The 24,745-nt window shown below is 42.4% G+C and overlaps 1 protein-coding gene across 3 annotated transcripts in view; it reads right to left on the bottom strand.

Annotated features, from left to right (window-relative positions):
• Positions 1-24,745, bottom strand: part of LOC109920828 (rab-like protein 6) — a 124,666-nt gene that overhangs the window by 87,377 nt on the left and 12,544 nt on the right. For 2 of the 3 annotated variants that reach the window (XM_048613577.1, XM_048613575.1), the window contains exons 2-4: positions 23,380-23,514; positions 15,553-15,600; positions 1,268-1,320 (exon numbers count right to left, since the gene is read on the bottom strand). In XM_048613577.1, the coding sequence (XP_048469534.1) occupies positions 1,268-1,320; positions 15,553-15,600; positions 23,380-23,514 (236 nt within the window). Of the gene's footprint in view, positions 1-1,267; positions 1,321-10,394; positions 10,509-15,552; positions 15,601-23,379; positions 23,515-24,745 lie in introns of those variants that run through there. The other variant, XM_048613576.1, reaches the window with a different exon arrangement.

The raw sequence follows: 24,745 nt of genomic DNA, 5'->3' as shown, positions 1-24,745 counted from the left end.
TATTAACTTTGCTGATGCTTGATGACCGGCATAGACATGACATGCTGAAGGGCTTTTTTAGGTTCAATAGAGATTTTACAGAACAGAAAGATCCTTCGGCCATCGTGACTGCACCAGTCATCGAACATCCATTTATTCGAATGCCCTACTCTTATGCTGTCTATATCCCTCATACCCACCTGTTTTTCTTTTTGTGTCATCTGCAATTTTGGCTATTGCACATTCATTTTATATATGTAAATAAAAATAATTGTGATCCCAGCACGGATCTCTGACATACCACTGTTACAGATTGCCACCCTGAAAATGCTCCCATTATCCCAACTCCCTGTCTTCTATTAATTATACAATCCTCTATCAATACTAAATACTACCTCCAACACCATGGGCTCTTATTAAGCAGCCTAATGTGTGGTACCTTATCAAATGGCTTCTGAAAATCTAAATCTATTACATCTATTGACTTCCCTTTATCAATCCTGCTGGTTACCTCTTCAAAGAATTCTAGTATATTTGTCAGGCCTGATTTCCCCTTCATGAAGCCATGCTGACACTGTTTTATCATATGTATTTCTAAATGTTCTGCTATATCTTAAGACATTTTCCATTGACAGAGGTTTGTATTCTTCTCCTTGTAAATAAAGGTGCTACATTTCCAGTCCTATGGGACTTTTAAAGGTTCACAGCATTCTTGGAAGATTACAACCAGTGCACCCACTATCTCTGTAGCTACTTCTTTTAATATCCTTGTGTAATAACTCAGGAAGCCCAAATGGAAAGGAACATCATTTATTGCTGAACACCAAAATAGACCCTCTATTCCTGGCGTACATAGGCTAATCCCTTCTTCTTTCAGTTTTGGAAGTGAGGAGTGCAAATGGATGAAGCATTAGTAATTCTGGGATGTTAGATGTGAAAATTAGTCACCGTAGAGTAACAAAAGGCAGGAGTGTGATAGTATGTGTGACATGTTTGCAGAGTACAGGGAGAGAGCAGAGAAGAGAATAGTGAGCACAGAAGAGAACAAAGAGAAGAGAAGAGCAGGAAAGAGAACAGAATATACTTTTTGTCACTTAGATTGCTGCCATTAGAAATTTCGATAGGAAAACTTGACAAAGATGATAATTCTAAGTAAGGTTTAGGAAAAAGAAATGGAAGGATGGAGAATGTCTGTCAATACAATAGAAACATAGTGCCTGCATTGGACATCCAACACATCAACAACAGGATCACACACTTCTCCATTTTTAAGTGCATCCAACTGTACCTCTTGTGGGTCATTCTCCAGTTTCAGGCCATCTCCTTTTTTCCGACTTTTACCTAAACAAAGGCAACAATTAGTTATTGGTTAACAAGTAGAAATTTTCCTCTCAGAAGCCAAGTACTCAAACAAATTATGAGGGCAAACACCTCATTTTAGTACCAGGGCAACAGAGCCAAAAAAAACCACAGCACTGAAAGCTTTTTGTTCCGAGACAACAGTGAATACGAACCCTCTGTCTGCTTCACCTAGGTCCCATTTGTTCTATTTCACTCTCCTTCCCTTTACATGCTACTATTAAAATAAGATACTTTAATTGTATTGCGAAAGTCAAAGTTTACATCACAGGTACAGAATTATTTAAGGTCTACACTGCCCCCAATAAGCGCTCCCAGGACAGGTATAGCAGAGATTTGGATATAGAGAAAAACACCCTCTACCCTATTAAACTGAAAGAAAAGCTCCCTTTACTCTTCTAAACTGAAAGTAAAGCTCCTCTCCGCTGCCCACATCAAACGCTCTTAGGAGACATGTACAACACAAGGTTAGATATAATGTAAAGCTGCCTCCACACTGTTCTCATCAAACACTACCAGGACAGGGACTGTAAGGGGTGAGCTGAGTTGTCGTTCTACGATGCCCCCATCAAACACTCACAGGACAGGCAGAGCTAGTTCAATGAAAAGTAAACGCTTCCAACGCAAGCAGGAATTAGTTTCAAAACAGACAAACAGGTTTAATAATAGTCACCAGAATTCGAGAATAACATTCCCCACAAGAACAGGGTAAACCCTCATTCTTCTGGAGCTTCCCACCAGGAAACATTGTTTCACAGGACTTCAGTGACGATGACTCGGCAGACATTAATTGGCCAGACTTAATTGTCTTTAAAAAGGCAGGGGTGAGCTGCCTTCATGAAACACTGCAGTTCTTAAGGCAATGGGGTACCTACATTGCTGTTGAGGATTTCCAAGAATTTGACCCAGTGACAGTGTAGGAATGGTGATTTATTTCCAAACAAGAGTCGGAGGAGAACTTGCATGGGGTGGTGTTTCCATGTATCTGCTACTCTTGTCCTTCAAGGTGGTACAGGTCAGATTTGAAAAGTGCTGTTGAAAGAGGTTTGGTGAGTGTCTGCAGTGCATCATGTAGATGGCACATACTGCTGCTATTGAGCATCAGTGGAGGAGAGATTGAATGTAAGAAGGTGATGGACGAGGTGGTCATCAAGTGCCTGCTTTGTTCTGGATGGTGTCAAGCTTGTTAAGTGCTGCTGGAACTGCACTCGTCCAGGGAGTCAAGCAGTGAGTTACACGTCACAGAATTCTCAGCTAGCAACTTGACCTTGTAATCGTGTTTATATATCACAGCCAGCTTGTCTACACTTACTATAAAGAGACACTCTCTAACCTAAAAACAGTGGCTTCAGCCACCATCTGTCTCTATGGACAATGGATTGCCCTTGGGAATATAGGCCACGTCTGGTTTGGAGAGACAGTATGTTTGTGGCTGTAGAGAGGTTGATTTGAGAGTATAGTCCCTTCAGCAGCCAAACTTCAGCCTTCAGCACACCATCATTTTTTGCAAACTTGTGATTTGTATTGTCTACTGCTTTTTCTGCACCCTTCCTAACTGTTCACGTCCAGCCTCTCTGGTGTGCACTTGCGTTGCACCATCACTTATCCAGACTAACACAAAATCTCACTTGCAGACATCCTCATACCACAGATGGTCTTGAGCAGACAGTGAGCTTCTAAGAGCATATTTTTGGGAATGCGGCTGTTGTCCATTGATCTCATACGACCCAGTGAATGGAGTCACCACTCACTCAAATGTAAACATGCTGATCACTTCACACTGGTATACTTCCATATTCAGCATCCTGTATAACAAGGTTATAGCCTCTTGTTCATCAGAGGCAACAAAGCTGGTAGATTTCACTTTTATTGATCTTAGTAGGATAATAGCTCGGCACAGCATCATGGCCGAAGGGCCTGTACTGTTCTATGTTCTATGTTTTTTCTTTTTGGCTTGCATTAACTCTTCTTGCCTCGCTACAGTATCTCATTGAAACTTACAGAATACTGAACCGCTTGGGTAGAGTGGACATGGAGATGATGTTTCCGCTAGTAGGAGAGACTAGAACACAACGGCACAATTTCAGAGCGAAGAGATGACCCTTTAGAACTGAGATGAGGAAGAACTTCTTCAGCCAGAGGGTGGAGAATCTGTAGAACTTACTGTCACAGAGGACTGTGGAGGCCAACTCATTAAGTATATTTAAGACAGAGATAAATAGGCACTTGATTAGCAAGGGGATCAACGGTTACGGGAAAAAGACAGAAGAACGGGACCGAAAAACATATCAGCCAAGATTGAATGGTGGAGCAAACTCAATGGGCCAAATGGCCTAATTCTGCTCCTACATCTCATGGTCTTAAAGTATGGAGAGTGCTGAGAACCTTTGACCAGGACACATGGAACTTTGGATTTTCAGAAAGTTTGTTGTTGGTTCATACTCATCTTCACAACTTTGATGTGTCAACTGAAGCCTTGGCATTCAGATAGTGATTTTGGCATCAAGGGACAGGTTGCTGGTAACTGTTGATCCAAGAAATATGAAGCTGTCAGCAACCTCTAAGATGAGGTTGCCAATACAGACGGAACGTGGAATCTCCATGAGAAACGTCCATTAGAAATAAGAACAGGACTAGGCCATTCCCCCTTGAGCCTGCTCTGTCATTCAATAGCATCATGGCTCATCTGACATTCCTTGCATCCACTCCCGTTTCCCCTGTCACCCTCGATTCTCTGACTGATCAGAATCTATCTCAGCCTTAAGTATACACAAGACTCTGCTCCCATAGCTCTCTGTGGCAAGGAGTTCCAAAGACACTCAGTTGTCTGAGAGAAGAGATTCCTCCTCATCAGTCTTAAATTGGTGCCCCTTTATTCTGAGAAAATGGCCTCTGGTCCTAGATTCTCCCATGAAAGGGACATCCTCTCAGCATTTACCCTATCAAGACCCTTAAGAATCCAATATGTTTCAATGAGATCACCTCTAATTAGTCTAAACTCCAGTGAATAAAATCCCATTCTGTTTAGTCTTTGCTTATAAACCAATCACTCCATAACTGGGATCATCCTAGTGAACCTTTCCTGAATGGCCTCCAATGAAATAAGATCGCTCCTTAAATAAGCAGATAAAAACTGCTTACAGTCCCCCAGATGTGGTCTTACCAGCACCTTGTACAGTTACAGTAAGACTTCCCTACTCATACTCCAACCCCCTCGATATAAGGGTCAACATTCCATTAGCCTTCCTGATTACCTGCTGCATCCGTGTGCAATGTTTAAGTTTTGCGCACAAGTAACCCCAAGTCACTGTATTGGAGTTTTATGCATTTTTTCCTCCATTTAAATGATACTGTTCTTTTGCTCTCCCTTCCAAAATGAACAACTCCACACTTCTTCACATTATGTTCCATTTGTCAACATTTTGCCTACTTACTTATCCTGTCAATTTCTCTCTGGAAACCATTTGCACGCCTCTTGCAACCTGCTTTTTCACTTCTTTTGCATCTGGAAATTTGACTACAGTACATGTCCTTTCTTCCCTGACGTCAATAATATATATTCTAAACAGTTGTGGTCCCTCTGTTCCACTACATTCCTTAAGGCCCTAACATTCACTATGAAACTCCTACCTTGATTTGACTTTCCAAAATACAACAGCTACACTTATCTATAATAAACTCGATTTGCCATTTTTCGGCCCACTTCCCCAGCTGATCAAGATCCTGTCGCAATTTCGGATAACCTTCCTCACTGTCCACGATACTGGCTATTTGTGTCATCTGCAAACATACTAACCATGCCTTGTACATTCTCATCCAAATCATTGATACAGATGACAAACAGCAATGGGCCCAGCACCACCCCCGAGGCACACCACAAATCACAGGCCTCCACTTTTACCTTTCACTATTACCCTCTGCTTCCTACCATCAAGCCAATTGTGCATCCAATTTGCCAGCATGTGCTCAACCTTTTCTTCCTTAAATAAACCATGCTCCAATACTCAACAACTTCCTCCTACACCAGGGCCTGATACTCTACAGCAACGCTCACCCCAAAACCTGACTAGGCCTGCTCATGCCATGCTCCACTACTCAGCAGATTGCACCTGCCATTCCAACCCCCATCTCAGAGCTGATACTCGCTGCCTCCCCGCAACCTCAATGATTAAAGGAGAATACATAATATTCTACAAGCATATCAAGGGGGAAAAGAATAACCAGGGAAAGAGTAAAGCCCATTCAGGACTAGGGGAAATACATGTGTGAAACCAGAGAACATTAGCAGTGTGTTAAAACAGTACTTCAAAACTGTCTCCATTCAGGAGGAGGATGTAGCAATCAGGAAATTGAACTGTGAGGTTCTTGAGCAGATCTCCATTTAGAGAAGCAAGGTTTGATCAAGGAAAATCAGCATGGTTTTGTCAGATGAGGCCATAACTGAGAAATCTGGTGGAATTTTTTGAAATGGTGACCAGGTGTGTAGATGAGGGCGTAGGGCAGTCAATGTAGTTTACGTGAATTTCAGCAAGGTCTTTGACAAGGTCCCACATGGCGAAATGATAAAGAAGGTAAAAGCACATGGGATCCAGGATAACCTGGTAAGATGTAGTCAACATTGGCTTAATGGAAGAAGACAAAGGGTGACGGCAGATGGCTGTGTGTGTGACTGGAACCCAGTGTGCAGTGGCATTCCAAGGGGATCAGTGCTGGGTCCCTTATTGTTCATGATTTTCATAAATGGTGTAGTTGAGAACATTGGGAGGATGGAGAATTAAAAGTAAGTTTGCAGATGATTGGCTGGCTAGTTGACAGTGAGGAAAAGGTCCTAGGTTGCTTCAGAATATAAACAGATTGATCAGATGAATGATCAGTGGCAGATAGAATTTAACCATGGTAAATGGGAGGTGACATATGTTGGTAGAAGGGACAAGACAAGGGAGTACTGAAAGAATGGCAGGACACTAGGTAGCTCAGAGGAACAGAGGGATCTTTGAGTGCTTGTCCACAGATCCCTGAAGGTAGCAGGGCAGGTTAATAGAGTAATTAAGGCAGCATACAAGACGCCTGCCTGTATCATAGGTTTTAAGAGCAGGGAGGTCATGTTGGAGCCGTACTGAACTTTAGCTAGGCCACATTTGGAGCACTGTGTGTAGTTCTGCAGAGGAGATTCACCAACATGTTGCCTGGGATGGAGCATTTTAACTATGAAGAGTGGCTGGATAAGCTCAGGTTATTTTCTTTGGAGCAGAGAAGGTTGAAGGGGAACCTGATGGAGGTGTACAAGATCGAGGGGTGTGGACAGGGTGGAATAAAAAAGCAGTGGTTCTCCTCAATTGAACAGTCAAGAACAAGGACGCATACTTTTACAGTGAAAGACAGGAAGTTTAAGAGGGGATGTGAGGAAACTATTTTTCACCGAGGGTAGTGGTGGTCTTGAATGCACTGCTTGGGAGGGTAGTTGAGACAGGAAACCTCACAACCTTTAAAAAGCACTTGGATGAGCACTTGAAGTGTCACGCATTCAAGGCTATGTGCCTAGTGCAGATAGTTAAGTATTTTTGGCAGTACAAACTTGATGGGCTGAAGGACCTTTTCTGTACTGTATGATTCTATGACCAGCTGATCTTTTAGCAATAGTATTTGAAGCGTAAATATTTCACAGGGCACATCATGCTTAAAGAAACCTATCTGAATACGGCTATAGATTCGCCTGTGTACATCCATGAGGACAGACAGGACTCGGACTGACATTGAATTTCACAGTGAAACATGTCCTATGGCCTTAAGGGAGTGTCAGCCACGCAGGGCTTGAACACACAATGTTCTTTCTATAAGTGAGTGGGCTACCCAAGATACACGTGTACATCAAAGAGCAGGTAATAACAGTTATTGTAAGGCATTTTGTCGTCTAATTTTCAAAAGAAAATTCAATCTAACCATAATTAGAAATGAAAAATGTCAAATACTCAAATCAAGGAGCATTTATGGAGAAAGAAATCAATGTTAATATTGCAAGTCCACGACAAATCATTTGAACTATGACTGCTTTGGAACTTGGTTACCTGCTGACAGCAGTATTGCCAAAGACAGCCTGACATAATGAACAGATTCATGACATTTGCAGGATCAAATTAGCTAGGAGCTAATATCAGAAGAGATGCAAAAAGAATAATGTTGTGAAGGATGGCATTTTCACAGAATCATAGAATGAGTTCCTTATCATAGAATCCCTATAGTGTGGAAACAGGCCCTTCGGCCCAACAACTCCACACCGACCCACAGAGCATCCCACCCAGGCGCATCCCCCTATAACCCACCTAATCCACACATCCCTGAACACTACAGGCAATTTAGCATGGCCAATCCACCTAGCCTGCACATCTTTGGACTGTGGGAGGAAACCCACGCAGACACGGGGAGAATGTGCAAACTCCACACAGACAGTCACCCGAGGGTGGAATTGAACCCGGGTCCGTGGCGCTGTGAGACAGCAGTGCTAACCACTGAGCTACCAAGCCGTCCGTGAATTTATAAATTCACCCAAGATATCTCCATTCCAACAAATCAATTATCAGTAGTTTTGGTATTTTACAACACCCTGTACCGAATTCAGGCACGATGTAACATCTTTGTGATCGGTTGGGCTGTGGAATAGAGAAAGAACAGCATAAAGCAACTGGTTAATGAGACAAGTGAAAGAGGAGACAGGAACAGTGAATGCCATGAAGTCTAGAAGAGCTTATTCAGGACGTTAATAAACCATTGTACAGCTGTTGCTAATATTTATTTTGACTGAGCTGCACGCCTCCCTGACTAGATGTTGGACACTATATGCAAATGAAACTACCAGAACTTCTCAAGTTTCTACTCCACACTCCGTTCCCCAAACATATCTCTATCAGCAGTCTGTGAAGAAGACGGTCTGTTTGTCACCACATTTGACCCAGAGATAAACTTGTAACTTCATTCATGCTAACACTAAGACTGCCTATTCCCACTTCCATCATCCAATACTCTGCTAGTCTCCACTCACGTGCTGCTAAAACACTCATTCAGTCCTTCATCATTTGCTGATTTGACTTTTCAAACGCAGTCCTCATTGGGGACTGCCACATTTGACCTCCACGTAATCTGGAAGTTATCCAAAACTCTGCTGCCCATGACTCACACAAAGTCCTATTCATCAAATACCTGTCTTTGCTGACTGACAATAGCCATCAGGTCAAATTCTCATGTCTCTTTCCAAATTCCTCATGGCTCAACAGCATTAGAAATTGGCTCTAGAGTGGAGGATTTGGACCATCGAGCCTATTACACCACTTAATAAGGAAAAACTGTTAAAGTTCCAGAGGACTATAGTGCTGTTCTCTCATTAGAAGGAGACGACTGATGGCAGTTTAACCTGATGGTCACCATACCTCAGAAGAGGGGAAAGGTTGAGAAGGAGAGTACTTCATGGTAACCTTAGCCAGAACGGGAATTGAACCCACGCTGTTGGTGTCACTCTGCATCACAAATCATGCATCCAACCTAACTGCCCCCACACCGCTCAATATGATGACGGCTTTTCTTGTGTTTCAACTCCACATCCCTGCCTGTACCCCACATTCCTCGATTTCCTAAGACACCACAATTCTGCCCATCTCAGTGTTAAACCTCTTAAATGTGGAGCCCACAAATTTCTAGGGGTGGGGACTTACCAAGATTCACAACTATTTAATTTTCATTACCATCCCAGTTGGCAGTGGAAGTGGACAGTCAAACATGCTGTGTACGCACGTGACCTGGCTAGGCATATTGAGCAGACTTTGCTTTCTCAGATCTAGCAAGCTTTCCACTGATGCAGACTAGCATTGTACAACCAGACACCGAGGACCTAGGTACCTTTGTACCTAAGATGGCGACGTAATGTGGCGAGTACATGACAATAAAGCCAATTCAATTTGATTCAGGATGCAATGAAGATAACCCCCACAAGGTTTCCACTCCATTAATGTGCAGCATGCAACCTCAAAGATCATCACTCAGATAGATGCATGCAAGATTCCCAGGCAGCTATCCTGACACTTCCAATTGTTATCAGGTTCCTGATCTCTTCCTATTTTGAAGCAGATCTACTACTGCCTGCTACAAGGCAAGGCATACATCCTTACATCATGACTGACCATATCCATGAGAAACCAACTATTGAGACCCAAGAATGGTACAAGGAAAGCCATCAGTATGTTGAAGATGTACCTGGATAGATCTTGAGGTGTCCTTCACTGTGTACCAGCCAGAGTTACCACCACCATCATGATTTGCTGCAACTTGCACGATATCACTCAGTAGTGTGTTCTTAATCCATATATAACCCAAAAGTAGGGGCAGGATTCTCACATACCCACTCTCACTGCTGAAACGCTATTGGTTGACATCAGAAGCTTGGCATCTATACCATCTACACCTTTTCAAAGTAGTATCAGTAGCTGGAACATGAGGCAGTGTGACAGTGTGTTGTGGAGCTTGCAGGGTGTGGTCGTAGCTAGACAAGGAACAGCAGTTGAGAAGTGGAAGAAGTTTGACTTGATCTCACTTCTACATCCCCTCTCACGATCATCTCTCTGACAGCTCACCCACACTTTCCTGCTAGCAAAGATCAGTGAAGTAGTACGTGACCTGGGATGGGATATCTGAAGCCCACTAAAGGTGACAGTCTCAGTGTCTGATGCTCCAGGCAGGCAGCCAATATTCGCAAAGTTGAAAACACCATCTCAAAGCCCATGGTACTTATGGTTGAAATAAATTCCAACAATCACAGCTGGTGGTAGATCACGCATTTGCTGTTGCTGGTGAAAACCAAAAAACTTCCCTTAATAGTCACACCGACAAGAGGGTATCTGAGCTACTGCATGAATCGTCTGATGGTGAAGCCTAAAAGGAAGAGTGTTTCCCTTAAGTGGTCACTTTTGTCCTCATGCATCACCTCCTGTAGGAAATGGGAGACTAAAATATGAATTACAATTGTCAAGATGAGAACATTTGAAGTGATCATAACGCAACATAAGCGTTACCTGCCATGTGACAGATCAAATCTCTGCTGGTCAATCACATCAAGACACCACACATGTCTGGCATCTCCTCCACTGCAGCTAGTGATTAAATGACCACCTCCGTTTCTGTCTCTTTCTCGTCTTCTGTGGTCTCTTCTCTTGTGAGGAGGGACAAAAGAGATCTGAATGACAACAATGGCATATTCTCACCTGATGAATCAAGTGAGTTTGTCGACTTTGAAGAACAGCGGGGACATTGCGTAAGGGTTAGAGTGAGTGTCAGCGATGCAAAGATAGATAGGGATGTGAGGAAGTGGAAAAACAGAGGGGTGGGTGCGCCTGCATGGTAAATTGATAGATCACAATAGGTTTGTTAAGCAGAGAGGGAACGCATCAGGATGTGCCGCTGTACTTACTTTTCCCGCCCTCATTAGGAGACTGAAGCGCTTCCAACATTGGCAGTGCTGCATGATCCCACAGGACACCTCCAATCGCACCTTTACCAATTTCACTTAGAAACATCTTCCTCCAATCAATGAGATACAACTTCCTCACCATGCACTCAGACACCACAGCAGCATATCTGGGAAGGCATCACTAAAATAAGGCATAGCCTTTGAATCCGGGAACTTTATTCTGCCAGTCTCTTTGTTTATGCTTCAACATCAAATTGTATATTTGGATAACTGCATACCGGATACTAAATACTGGAGATCAAAACAATTCATGAAAAGCAGCAATACATCTATTCTCACTAATTGATTGTAAAGTTCGGAAATAATGCAGTGACTAGATTAAAATGCTACTGAACTGATGAACTTTGATTACTTCAAGGCTTCCTTCCCTCTGCCGACACACCATTCACTTGCAAGGCATCAGAAACTGGAAATCCTGCAAGATAGAACACCAGTGGAAGGCAGTGCCTACCAGACCCCACCCTCCCCCAACGAAAGGCAGTGCCTACTGAGGGGGGAATAAAAAGTAACATATTAAACTGTACACCCCAGCACAATCAAGGTTCATTATTTAGTACAATACAATGCACTTTAGCCAGCAACAGCAGACAATGTTAATTTCACTATGTGTTCTCTCTCACTTGCAAACACAAGGAAGCACACATCCAGTCATCAAATAGAAACAGCTTGAGTCAGACCAGCTCTCACCTGATGTACCAGGGAGGAGAACTGTCTGACCTGAAGAGAACCAAAAGTAGAAAATAATGACAAAGGGACCAAGAAATGAAAAAAGATAATAAACTTATATACAGATCAGTGTACTTAATGGGGTTTCACCTAACAAGATACAGCATAGTTAAGATTTCATCTCAACATGCTTTATGCTTAGTCACTAAGTGGATGTTGCAGAGAATTAGAAAACATTAAAGTTATGAATTCTTTCGCATTTTGACAGAATTTTAACTAAGAAATTAATAGCACAGATTTATATTAATAGGTATGATCTAATAGCCAGTTCAGGTACATAATTTCACAATGACTAAAGTTGGAAACGAAACAATGCAGGACATACTGTGGATGTAACAGAGAACGAGGTCCAAGAACTGAAGCAATGTTATAGTTGAGCCAAGTTAATAAAAAAAAAACTAGTTTTTAACTGTCTAAACGAAGATTTAAATAAAGATTTACTGCTTTTGACAGCCATGAAATGCTATACTGTAAGCAAATTAACAGTGTATTCAAACACGTTAGAACGGATTTCCTCTGTGCAACTTTTAGAGATGTGACAAATGTACAGGGTGAAGGCATAGTCCAAATGATATACGACTGGGTAAAAACAGTAGGAGAGGCATCTTAGTTGAAGAATTCAAGGTGTTGAATCAATTTGTGTGGAGCAGAAGTATAGTAAAGGTACAAAACAGTCTGAGGAGTTGTTTGGAGTCCTCCTGACAGTAGGTGTAGTCTAGAACAGAGTATACATCAGGAAATAAATGCCAAAGATTATCACGGCAGACTTTAATCCTCATTCAAACTCAGCAAATTAAATTTGCAGTAGTAGAACAGGGGCCAAGTCCAGAAACAGCTGCAAGACAGTTTTCTGGATTAGAATGCCGAGTTCCCAATCTTAAGAATATGTTACTTTGGATCGAGTATTATCTAATGGGTTATTTGATAAAATTGCAGTGAAGTCGTCTCTTGGGAAGAGTGACTATAATTTGCTTTTCATACCAGTTTTGATTAGGAAACTACATTAAAAGATAGGTAGGCAGACAAGCTACAAAGCATTTAAATAACAATTGCATGACTGATAATCAGGGCTTGTTAGTTCAGTTAGCCGGACATTGGTTTGCGATGTAGAATAACACCAACAGCATGGACTCAATTCCCACATCAGCCGAGGTTACTATGAAGGACTCTCCTTCTCAACCTCACCCCTCACCTGAAGCATGCTGACTCTCAGGTTAAACCATCACCAGCCATCTAATGAGAAAGCAACCCTATGGTCTGGTAAGCCTATAGTGACTTTACCATCCCTTACTATTTACAATGCACATTTCTTTAAGGCACAAAAATCCCACAGAAAATTTAAACCCAATTTGTGCTGACCGGAGAAGTTAAAGACAGCATTAGGTCAAAGAAATCTTGCTTTATTAAAGCATAGTAAGCCTCCTTATCATCTAGTCCGGCAAGGATATCTGAGACCAACTGGAACCAGGGAACAACTGATAGTTGTACGTTAGCTGAGGGATGATTGGGTAAGAACTGGGCATATACATGGGGAAAACAAGGAATCACGTGTTGGAATTTTGAGATGAAAAAGTTGGAATAAAACCATGACTAGAAGAGTACGTGCCTGGACTCAGTCTAAGCAACTTTTAACCTCTGGTGTCGATCAAGCCTGAGGAATGGGAGGATTTTAGAATTCAAGCAAAGGGGGAGAAAGTGATCAGGACACAGCAATAGCAACTGTCTGTGCGGAGTCTGCACATTGTCCCAGTGTCTGCATGGGTTTCTTCCAGGTGCTCCGGTTTCTTCCCACCATCTAAAGATATGCAGGTTACGTGGATTAGCCACGGGAAATGTAGGGTTACAGGGATAGAGTAGGGGGTAGGTCTGGATCAGATACTCTTTGGAGTGTTGGTATGGACTCGATGGACCAAATGGCTCACTTCCACACTGTAGGGACTCTATGAATACAAGTACAGATGAGCAACAACTTTACAGGCTGCAAACTTTCCTGCAGGAATAGCAAATAGGAAGGGGTTAGCAGGATAACATAGGTACTATGTAAAATTATAAAAGGCAAAATCAAACTGTGCATTTAACTTCATAAAAAGAAATACAGAAATAATGGCCAACCTCAGACCAAGCAAGAAGAGGAACTTAAAGAAATTAATAAAATTGAAGCAATTCTAGAGAAGTTGATGACACTAAGTGACAACAAATCCCCTCAACCTGCCAACTAGCATCCTAGGCTTACATCTTCTGGAACTCCTGAGATTCCAGAACAGCTCTAGTGAATAGTTCAAAGGCCATCTCAATAAAGTAATACAGAGTGCATTTAATTGGCAAGCTGAATTCAGTGAGTTGGAAAATTTCAAGAATCAATCAGGGAAGAGGTGTTGTCCTGATCTTTCCTAAGACGAGAGAAAAGAAACGAGACACAGCAAGAGCTGAGATTTGATGTCCACCAGCATTAACGAGGTAAGCAGGTAAATTATTTCTGAAGAAGGGTCCAGACCCAAAATGCCAGCTTTCCTGCTCCTCTGATGCTGCCTGGCCTGCTGTGTTCCTCCAGCTCCACACTGTATTATCTAAATTATTGAATGGTGAGTGTTACGATTCTTGCCCTTGGGCAGCAGTTTAAGCTAGCAGCGGGAAGGTAAGGGTAGCACAATTAATTAGTTTAGTTTGTTAATCAACTTAATATAACTACACAATTATTGAGTATCATTTCTAAAGTTAAAATCTGAAAAAGTTGGGGGTGTGGGTGCTTAACAATAACCTGCTCATTTAAAAAAATTCTCTGATGGGATGTGCGTGCCACTGGCAGGACTAGAATTTTTTGCCCATCCCTAGCTGCCCTCGAGAAGGTCATTTCCCACTGCCTTCTTGAACCACTGTAGACCATGTGCTGTGGGTAGACACAGACGCTATTAGGGAGGGAATTCAGAGAACTGATGCTTAGTTTGAATTCCACAAGGGCCACTAAACTCCTGACCTCAACTGACTTCCAGACCTCTAGCTCACTATCACCTTCTCCTTGCCAGCGATGCACATATCCCTCAAGTGAATTTTTTAAAAATTGCGACTTTGGTCCAAACATGGACAAAACAGTCGAATTCCAGACATGAGGGGACATCAAGGCTGTATTTGATTGAGCGTGGCATCAGGAAGTCCTCAAGAATCTTGAGTCAATGGGAATCAGGAGGAAAACTCGCCACTGCTTGAAATTATACCATTGCACAGGAGTAGATGGCTGTGGATGCTGGAAGTCAGTCATCTCAGCTCCAGGACATCACCGAAAAAGATCCTCAGGGGAATGTCCTAGGCCCAACCATCTTCAGTTACTTCATCAATGACCTTCCCTCCATCATAAGGTCAGAAAAATCCATCAAAACCCCCATCCAAATGTCAACAGCAGATTTAACAGAGGTGCTCAAAATAATGAGGGGTTTTGATAGAGTGAAGAAAGAATCAGAGTTGGTTAACGAAGGAGCCAGATTGAAGTAAACTGAATAACAAAACAGAGGGGGCACGATGAGCAGTATTTTTACATGGCAAGTTGCTTTGATATGGAATGCACAGCCTGAAAGAATGATGGAGTTATGGAATAGTAAGTACCAAAGGAAACAATGTGCAGGGATATGAAGAAAGAGCATCAGCATGGGACAAAATTAAATAATAAAATCTGCACAGACACAATGAGCCAAAGGGCCGCCTTTGTGCTTCAATATTCTACATTTCATCCTGGTCACGAACACAAACAGTAATGTGCAAACAAGATTTTACCACAGGAATTGTCAAGTTGAGATACAAAGAAGGATTGGACATGGAAATAATATGAGGCAGAAGTAATGAGATACACAACTCCACAGAGGTCCACTGTGACATTTTGCTCCATCCAAATGACCTTGAAAGGATAATTACACACATCAAAAATCTATACTTTGGAGGTAAACAAAATAGATCTTTAACAGTTAAGAGTTGAGAACAGCACCTACCTTTATCCACTATATCCCACACCTCCACTTTCACAATGTCATCTGTTGCTGCAAAATAACACAAAATTATTTGCAAATAGCAGAGAAACAAATGGAAATTTCAGTTCCATTAAAATTGCTTGAAACACCAGGCAGTGATTTAAAAAGGCAGTGAGCTGAGTGTCAGCGGAGAACTTTACACCTACTGGAAGAACAACACTTCAGATCATGAATCGGAGATCCACTGCTTGCAACTTCCCCACACAAAGTGAATTTCAGGACACTTCAGTGCCTATAATCACTTGTGAAGGAAGTGTCTCCAGCTGCTTGAGTTTCAGCTCAGGATTACTGAACTTAAGGAGCAACCAAAGTCATTGCTCAGCATTAGGGAGGATGAGTGTTCCCTGGGTCATGTTACTGGAGGTGGTCACACAAACACTGACAGGTCAGGATGGTATGCTGGTAATCAAGGAAGTAGGAACATGGAGTGACAACACCTTGAAGGAGTTCAGTCCTTCAGTCTAGAACATCACACCAATGGACATGGGACTGAACAAAGTAGCAACAAAGTGAAGAAGTTGAGTCATTATAGGAGATTGCACAGTTAGAACATGAGAACATCATCTGTAACCATTCTGAGTCCTGCATGGTGTACGAATTCCCTGCTGTCAGGTTAAAGAATGTCACTGAGAGGATGTAGAATATTCTGAAGCGGGGTATGAGCAAGACATTACAGTATGTCAGTGTCAATGACATATAGCAGGCAGGTATTGAGGTGCTGGGGCAGCTATTCAGGAGCTAAGCTAGGGAAGAGGTCAAGAGTGGGACCTTATAGGTAGAAGTCTATGGATTGCCCCCAGTGCCACACCCTAGCCAGAGTAGAAATCAGAAGATAGGGAGCATAAGTTGTAGCTTAAAGCTTGATGCAGGAGGCAGGCCTTCGGGGATTGAGACATTGGGACAGGAGACTCCTATTTAAAATGGAGTTGCACCTCATCAAGACTGGGACTAAAGTGGGTTCACCTCGTAGACAGCTTAGGAGCCACTTTTTTATTTTTAAGAAAAGCCTACGATTACAGCAGCAATCAAGCCTCACAGCGATTAAGCCATGTCTAACAATAAGAATGCTGGCAAATGGGACTAGGTCAGATTAGGATATCTGGTAGGCGTGGACAAGTTGGACCGAACAGCCTGCTTCTGTGCTGCATAAGTCTATTACTCTATAACAGATTGACAACACTGACTATTAAAGGATCTTTGCAGTTACTGAAATTCAATCTTAGAGACATGGCTACCATTGCTGCCTTGGAGTTCAGATCTCCATTGAGTGTCAGGAGCTACAGTGAAGGAACCCCTGGTCTAGATTAGGTTGGCAGCAATCAGGCATCAGCCTGTAGAAACAAAAGAGGATTAAGATGTATAAAATGTGTCTGTATTGGATTACACTAAAGAAGGTAGTCATCCCATATTAAATAGAAGCAGATCAAGGTAACACCAGTTGTTTACAAGGACAGGTTTACAGCACATATCTGTAAATGCATAAAGTGTGAGAATAACATTGATGAGCTAGAAGCAGAATACAACGGAACAGCAAACTACTGAACAATAAGGAACAGTTAATATTCAAGGATACAAAGCGTTCAGAAGAGAAAAGGAACAAAAAGGGAAATGGGTTAGCTGCACAGATTAGGGAAGTTATTATAGTTTGGAAAGAGACAAGGTCTTGGAGTTAAGGATAGAATCCACTTAGGTAGACCTGAGAAATAAAAAGACATAAATGAGGATATCCTGTGGTCCTCCAAATCAGATGATAGAGGAGCAAATCAGCGTAGAAATCATAGGAATGTGCAAGAACTACAAAGTGGAGATATCATGGTCTTTAATAACTCAAAAAATACTGGAATAATGTTACAGTGACAGGAAGGAAGGGGATAAATTTCTTAACTGCTTGGGAGCACATCCTAAACCAGTATATTTGTGGTCCAAATAGGGAGGAGGCATAGCTGGATGAGGTGTGGCAAATGGACCAAGTGTTTGCTCAAGAAAACCGAGTTAAGAATTATTTAAAGTTTAAACAGGTAATGGAGAAAAACAAAGAATAAACAAGGTTAAATTTCTAAATAGGAAGAGGCAAACATCAACTGGATGGGAACGGAGCTGGTCCTCAGTCCTTCATGAGGACGAGGGTGAGAACTGAAGCTCAAGCCATGGTAGTACAATGGGTGCTGACAGGCTAACAGAATTGACATTTTTACCCGAAAGCTCAAAAGGTGGCTCTGGTTGTGGGCATCAGTTTAAGTGAGTGCAGTGATTTGCTCAGAGGGTAAACATTGGTAGCAGTGGATGGAATGCTGTACTAAAGTAATCCTGCACAACAATCAGCATTCATTGGCTCAGCAACTGCACAGTAACATTGCTCTCAAAATTAACAGTCCAGCTGAATTTTACACACTGTTCATTTCTTTTGCAAGCAGGATTGCTTTTCAGATTGGGATGCTGATGCCCCCTCAACCAGTTCAGGGCCCTGAGGCAGGAGTGACTGTCTTATGACATTTAACCAATTCAAACATAAATTAAATACATGGTCATTTAATTGGGGAGTGCAATCCAATCTTTAAAGTTTCAGAACAGGAGGAAGAATAACACTTGGGGGAAAAAATGCTGAGTTTTGAAGCAACTCAGCATTTAACAGATGACACAGGACTGCTGGCACTGACGGTCAGTGAGACAAGATTGGCACTGGGTTCTGTCAGTTCATTTCCATTAAATGCAATACTGTCAGCAATTAAACAGTGATATCTGGCACTGAAGACTGCTTACTCAAATTATTACTTCCAGAAATTGCCTGCCTATGCAGCATTTGGCTGATCAATCTCTAAGCAGGAGTTGTAAAGGATCTGAACAACACTAGTCCAATTGAAATGAACTGTGTTTGCATTAGACTAATGAAAATGAACTATTTTATTAAAAGCGAAGTCGGCAAGGCAAAACATTTAGAATGATTTTTCATGACTAATCATTTCCTGTAATTGCATATTTAACAACAGAGGTTATGTACTAGGAGCCAAGCAACGGATAATTTGAAAGGCGTAGTGAGCTAGTCACAGCTTGTACACCTTTCAGTCACTACCCTTTGATTCACAAGAATTAGGATCTTTACTCTAACCCCATTCTGCACCTGCCCTGGGTGTGAGAGCAGTTTAGAATTCAGCAAAGGAGGGCAACGGGATTGATTTAAAAAAAAAGGGAAAATGGAGTACAAGGGCAAGCTTGCAGGAAACAAAAGCTGTGAAAGTTTCTATAGGTATGTGAAGAAAAAAATTGTGAAGACAAAAGTAGGTCCCTTACATCCAAAAACAGGGGAATTTATAATGGGGAAAAAAATGGCTGAGCGACTAAATAGACATTTTGGTTGTGTTCACAAATAACATTCCAGAAATGTTGGGAAACACAGGGTTCACTAAGAGGGAGGAAATGAAGGAAATCAGTTAGTAGGGAAATGGTGTTGTGGAAATTAATGGGATTGAAGGCTGATAAATCCCCAGGTTTGACGATCAACATCCCAGAGTACTTAAGGAAGTAGCCCTAGAAACAGTAATTGTCATCTTTCAAGATTCTATAACACGCTGGAATACTGAAGGGTAGCTAATGTAACCCTAAAATATAACAAAGATTGCCGGTGGTGAAGACCTGAAAAAAGGTCAGAAACAGCTGGAGAAATGCAGGAGGTCTGGTAGCATCTGTGGAGAAAAAGCAGACTTAACTTTTCGAAGTTCAGTGACATTTCTTCAGAAGCAGCTCTAAAAAAAAGTGTCACTGCGATTGAAATGTTAACTCTGCTTTCTCTCCAAATATAGAACACAGAACAGTACAGTACAGCACAGCACAGGCTCTTCAGCCCACAATGTTGTGCCGGCCTATTATTCTACTAAGGTCAATGTACCCTGCATACCCTACATTTTACTATCCTCCATGTGCCTATCCAAGAGTCGTTTAAAAGTCTCTGAAGTATCTGACTCCTCCACCACCACTGCCCGTAGCGCATTCCACACGCCCACCACTCTCTGTGTGAAGAACCTACCTCTGATATTGCCCCTATATCTTCCTCCAATCACCTTAAAATTATGCCCCCTCGTAATAGTCATTTCCGCCCTGGGAAAAGGTCTCTGACTATCCACTCTACCAAGCCTCTCATCATCTTGTAAGCCTCTATCAAGTAACCTCTCATCCTTCTTTGCTCCAATGAAAAAAGCCCTAGCTACCTCAACCTTTCCTCATAAGACCTGTCCTCCAGTCCAGGCAAATATCCTCTGCACCCTCTCGAAAGCTTCCACATCTTTCCTGTAATGAGGTGACCAGAACTGAACACAATATTCCAATTGTGGTCTAACCATTGTTTTATACAGCTGCAGCATAACCTCACAGCTCTTAAACTTAATTCCCCTAGCAACGAAAGCCAACGCACCATATGCCTTCTTTACAACCCTATCAACTTGGGTCGCAACTTTGAGGGATCTATGGACGTGGACCCCAAGATTCCTCTGTTCCTCCACAGTGCCGAGAATCCTGCCATTAACCCTGTATTCTGCATTCAAATTCAACCTTCCAAAATGAATCACTTCACACTTTTAAAGGTGGTGGAGGTTGGTACAATTACAATATTTTAAAAGGCATCTGGATTCATACATGAATAGGAAGGATTTAGAGGGATATGGGCCAAATGCTGGCAAATGACACTAGATTTGCTGGCAGACTTACTGAGTGTCTCCAGCAATTACTGGTTTTGGAGCTAATTTAAAAGCTGAGGAGCAGACAAAACAAGGAATTAAAGAACAATCAGCCCGACCACTGTAGTGGAGAAATGTTAGTGTTTATTGTAAAAAAAATTAATAGCAGAGCACTTGGAAAACAGTGGCAGGATTGAATAGAGTCCGCAAGGATTGAGGAAAAGGAAATCATACTTGAAAAATCTACTGGAATTCTTCAACGATGTAACTCGTGGAGCTGCTAAGGAGGGAGCCAGTGGAAGTGGTTTATTTGGACTTTAAGGCTTTCAACAAAGTCCCACATAAGAGATTAATGTAAAAAATTAAAGCACACAGGCAGTATACTGAGATAGGTAGAAAACTGGCTGGCAGACAGGAAACAAAAAAAGTAGCAATAAATGGGTTATGCTCTGAATAGTGGGGTACTTCAGGGATCAGTATATACATACACATATAGATTTAGGCAAGGGAACTAAATGTAATATCTCCAAATTTACAGATGACACTAAGTTGAGTGGGAGGGTGAACTGTGCGGAGGAAGTAGAGATGCTTCAGTGTGATGCGGACAAGCTGAGTGTGTACAAATGTATGGAAGATACAGTATAATACGGATAAGTGTGAAGTTATCTGCTTTGGGAGCGAAAACAGGAAGGTGGATCATCACATGAATGACTATAAATTGAGAGAGGGGAATGTGCAATGAGACCTGGGTGTCCTTGCACAGCAGTCACTTGCACGCTTGCAAGTGCAGCTGGCAGTGAAGTAATCAGCATGGCTTTGTGCTTGGGAGATCATGCCTCACAAATTGTTAGAGTTCTTTGATGAAGTGACCAGGAAGGTTGAGGAGGGCAGGGCACTATACGTAGTCAATATGGATTAAGGTAAGGCCTTTGATAATATTCCACATGGCAGGCTGCTCTGGAAGGTTAGATCGCATGGAATCTAGGGAGAGCTGGCAAATTAGATACACAATTGGCTTGATGATAGGAAGCAGAGGGTAACAGTGGAAGGATGCTTGTCGGACTGGAGGCCTGTGACTAGTGGTGTGCCTCAGGGATGATGCTGGGCCCATTGCTGTTTGTTATCTATATCAATGATTTGGATGAGAATGAACAGGCATGATTAGTAAGTTTGTGGATGACACTAAAATAGGTGGTATCATGGACAGTGAGGAAGGTTATCAGAAATTGCAGCAGGATCTTGATCAGCTGGGGAAGTGGGCTGAGAAACGGCAAATGGAGTTTAATTTGGATAAGTGTGAGGTGTTGCACTTTGGAAAGTCAAATCAGAGTAGGAGTTTTATGGTGAATGGTAGGGCCTTAAGGAGAGTAGTGGAAGAAAGGGCCTTGGAGTTCAGGTGCAAAGTGGAGTCACAGGTAGACAGGGCAGTGAAGGTGGCCTTTGGCACACTGGCCTTCATCAGTTAGGGCGCTGAGTACAGAAGTTGGGAAGTTACGTTGTAGTTGTACAGGACGTTAGTGAGGCCGCACTTGGAATATGGTGTTTAGTTTTGGTCACCTTGCTATAGGAAGGATGTAACTAGAAAGAATGCAGAAGAAATTTACAAGGATGTTGCCAGCACTCAAGGGATTGAGGTACAGAGAAAGGTTGGACAAGCTAGGACTTTTTACTTTAGAGCACAGGAGACTGAGGGGGATCTTATTGAAGTGTGTAAGATCATGAAAGACATGGACAAGTTGAATGCACACAGTCTTTTTCCCCCAGAGTTGGGGAATCAAGGACTAGAGGGCATCAGTTTAAGGTGCGAAGGGAAAGAATACACAGGAAAGTGAGGGGCAACATTTTTTTACATCAAGGGTGGTACGCATATGGAATGAGCTGCCAGCAGTTGAGGCAGGTACATTAACAACACTTAAAAGGAATTTGCATGAACACACAGATAGGAAAGGTTTAGAAGGATATGGGCCAAGTGCAGGGAAATGGAGTTAGCGTGGATGGCTCAGTCTGGGCCTGTCTCTGTGCTGTAGGACTGACTCCAAATGGTCACATTGGCCTTCACAGCGACAAGACTCGACACAGGATCAGGAATATCTTGCTGCAAATGTACAGGGCCTTGGTAAGACCACACATGATGTAGCGCGTGCGGTTTTGAATCTCCTTGTCTGGAGACAGGATGCTCTGGCAATTGAGGGAGTGCAGCAAAGGTTTACCAAACTGATTATGGAATGGCATGACTGATATACGGAAAGCGACTGTATCACTTAGGGTTATGTTCACTGGAATTTAGAAGCATGAGGAGAGATTTCATAGAAGCTTGTAAAATTCAACAGGTCTAGTCAGGATAAGTGCAAGAAGGATGTTCCCAATGACTGGGGATTCCAAAACCAAGGGTCACAGTTTAAGGTTACAGGTAGGCCATTTAGGACAAAGATGAGGAAAAATTTACTCAGTGTCGAGCATGTGGAACTTTCAGCCACAGAAAGCGGTTGAGGTCTAAACAATGTATATTTTCAGGAAGGAGTTGGATATAGGTCTTGGAGCTAAAGGGATCAAAGAGTGTGGGGAGATAGCAGGAACTGGGCACTGAGTTGGATGATCAGTCACGATCATGTAGAATGGTGGAGCAGGCTTGAAGGACCGAGTGGCCTACTCCTGTTTTGTAAATTTCTAAGTCTGTTTGGTCAGCATAGAGGAGGCTTTAATCTGCATCTAACTTTGTGCTGTCTTGTCCTCGAAGTGTTTGACGGGCAGAGGGGACAAGGAAATTTCCTCAGTGTTCACACTGATGCACTGTGCTCAGCAACATTTGATCACACTAAGGCGGAGAAGAGGCTCTCTTGTACATAACACCACTGACACTGACATCAGAAACTGCTGTTTGATCTCCATCAGCACCTGAGAAAGCCGCGTCATCACTGCATGAGTTTATTCTGCCTCCCTGTCTCCAATTTCACTGCCCTGCAAACACAAATAATTCAAACCCAGAACTCTCAGAAGATGATTCACAGCTGAAATGTATTACTAACCATGCTCCCCACAGCACTCTGCTGAGTATTTCCAACACTGACAGCAAGTTTTATCATTTTTTCAAAATATAAAAATTGTTGCTCTTGAGACTTACTCTTGTAGCTCCAGTGAATGCAGGTGACCTGGATCTCCTGTGTTGGAATGTACTGCTCCACAAACTTCTTGCCCTGTAGTCTGTGCCAAAGTGTAGTCTTTCCTGTGTTTCTGTCACCTCGAATCAGAATTTTCACTAGAAGTAAAAAGAAATGCTACAAGGTATTACAACCAACTTCATTCCTTGGCTGCAGGCCCTTTTCCCATACACCACTCCGTAAAAAATTCAAGACCATTAAAATGGAGAATATAGAGCAGTATCTTTTATTGCTAGGGATCTCTTGCAGCAGATTGTGCACATTTTTGGGATCATGGAGTGGGAAGTGGAAGTACACAGCTGAAACCTGAGCAAAGAAAGGACTCGGTGACAGGTGGGAATGAAAATCGTGGAAAGGTAGGGGAAAGGACAGAAGGACAGCAGAGGAGTTAAGGAAACGGGAGGCAAGAAACCCAGATGAGGAAATAGGTTATGCTAGAGAAAGCAGAATGACACAGTATTCCCAGGACATATTCAACCATTCTGCTCCAACAATTTTTTTAGCTTAGTACTCACTGCAAAACCTCACAGCATCCCCTCCCCCCACACCCAATAAGGATACACCTCACTAAAACAGGTAGCATATATCACGAGGGAAATAATCCTGTGATCCCCTATTCACACTCAGACACCAAATAAAAAGTAAACCAACAGCCACGCACAAAATAGACGATCAGAGAGTGGTCAGAAAGTAAGGAAATCCTTTTTAAAAGTGTTATAAAATTAGTGATAATTTCACAAAGAAAAGTTGTGCCCAAGGAGTGCAAGCACAGGTGGAGTTCTGGTAAAGTTCAGCTGATTGCTGGCAGCTGACAAAAACTAAAAATTTGCAGTGTATGATCTTAATTTTTTTTTCAAGAATTGAGTTCAAATGCTAGCCTGTTGACACTGAGATGTGGCAACTATCCTGCATGAGCCTCTTACAGAAATAACTGTGACCGAGATGTTACAAGTGAATGTGAGTAAGAGGTCTGCTATGCTGCTACACCCATCTATACCAGTGTTGGATTCCAGTTTGATGGATTGCCTTTAGACCAATGCACATTCCTTCAACAAGCACACATTGTCTGAATGTTGGGTGATTGTAGTTCTTGAAGAGTGAGACACACCTAGCCAACGCAGCACACAGATTCAGCCTCGAGACCAAGGCAAAAGAGTAGAAAATAAAAGTCAATGAACCAACACTGCACTGCAGAGACACTCTGTCACAGACATGTTCCTACCAATACTTACCCTGTCATTAAACAGTGAGACTTATCCCCCCTCCCATACTCTAAATGTGTTATACAGTGACAGACCTGTCCCCACCGGAACTACACCCCAGCGTATA

This window comes from Rhincodon typus, chromosome 28 (assembly GCF_021869965.1).
Source record: "Rhincodon typus isolate 14 chromosome 28, sRhiTyp1.1, whole genome shotgun sequence".
Lineage (NCBI taxonomy): Eukaryota > Metazoa > Chordata > Chondrichthyes > Orectolobiformes > Rhincodontidae > Rhincodon > Rhincodon typus.
The sequence above is the reverse complement of the archived record's forward strand: the minus strand, read 5'-3'. Positions and strand labels throughout refer to the sequence as shown.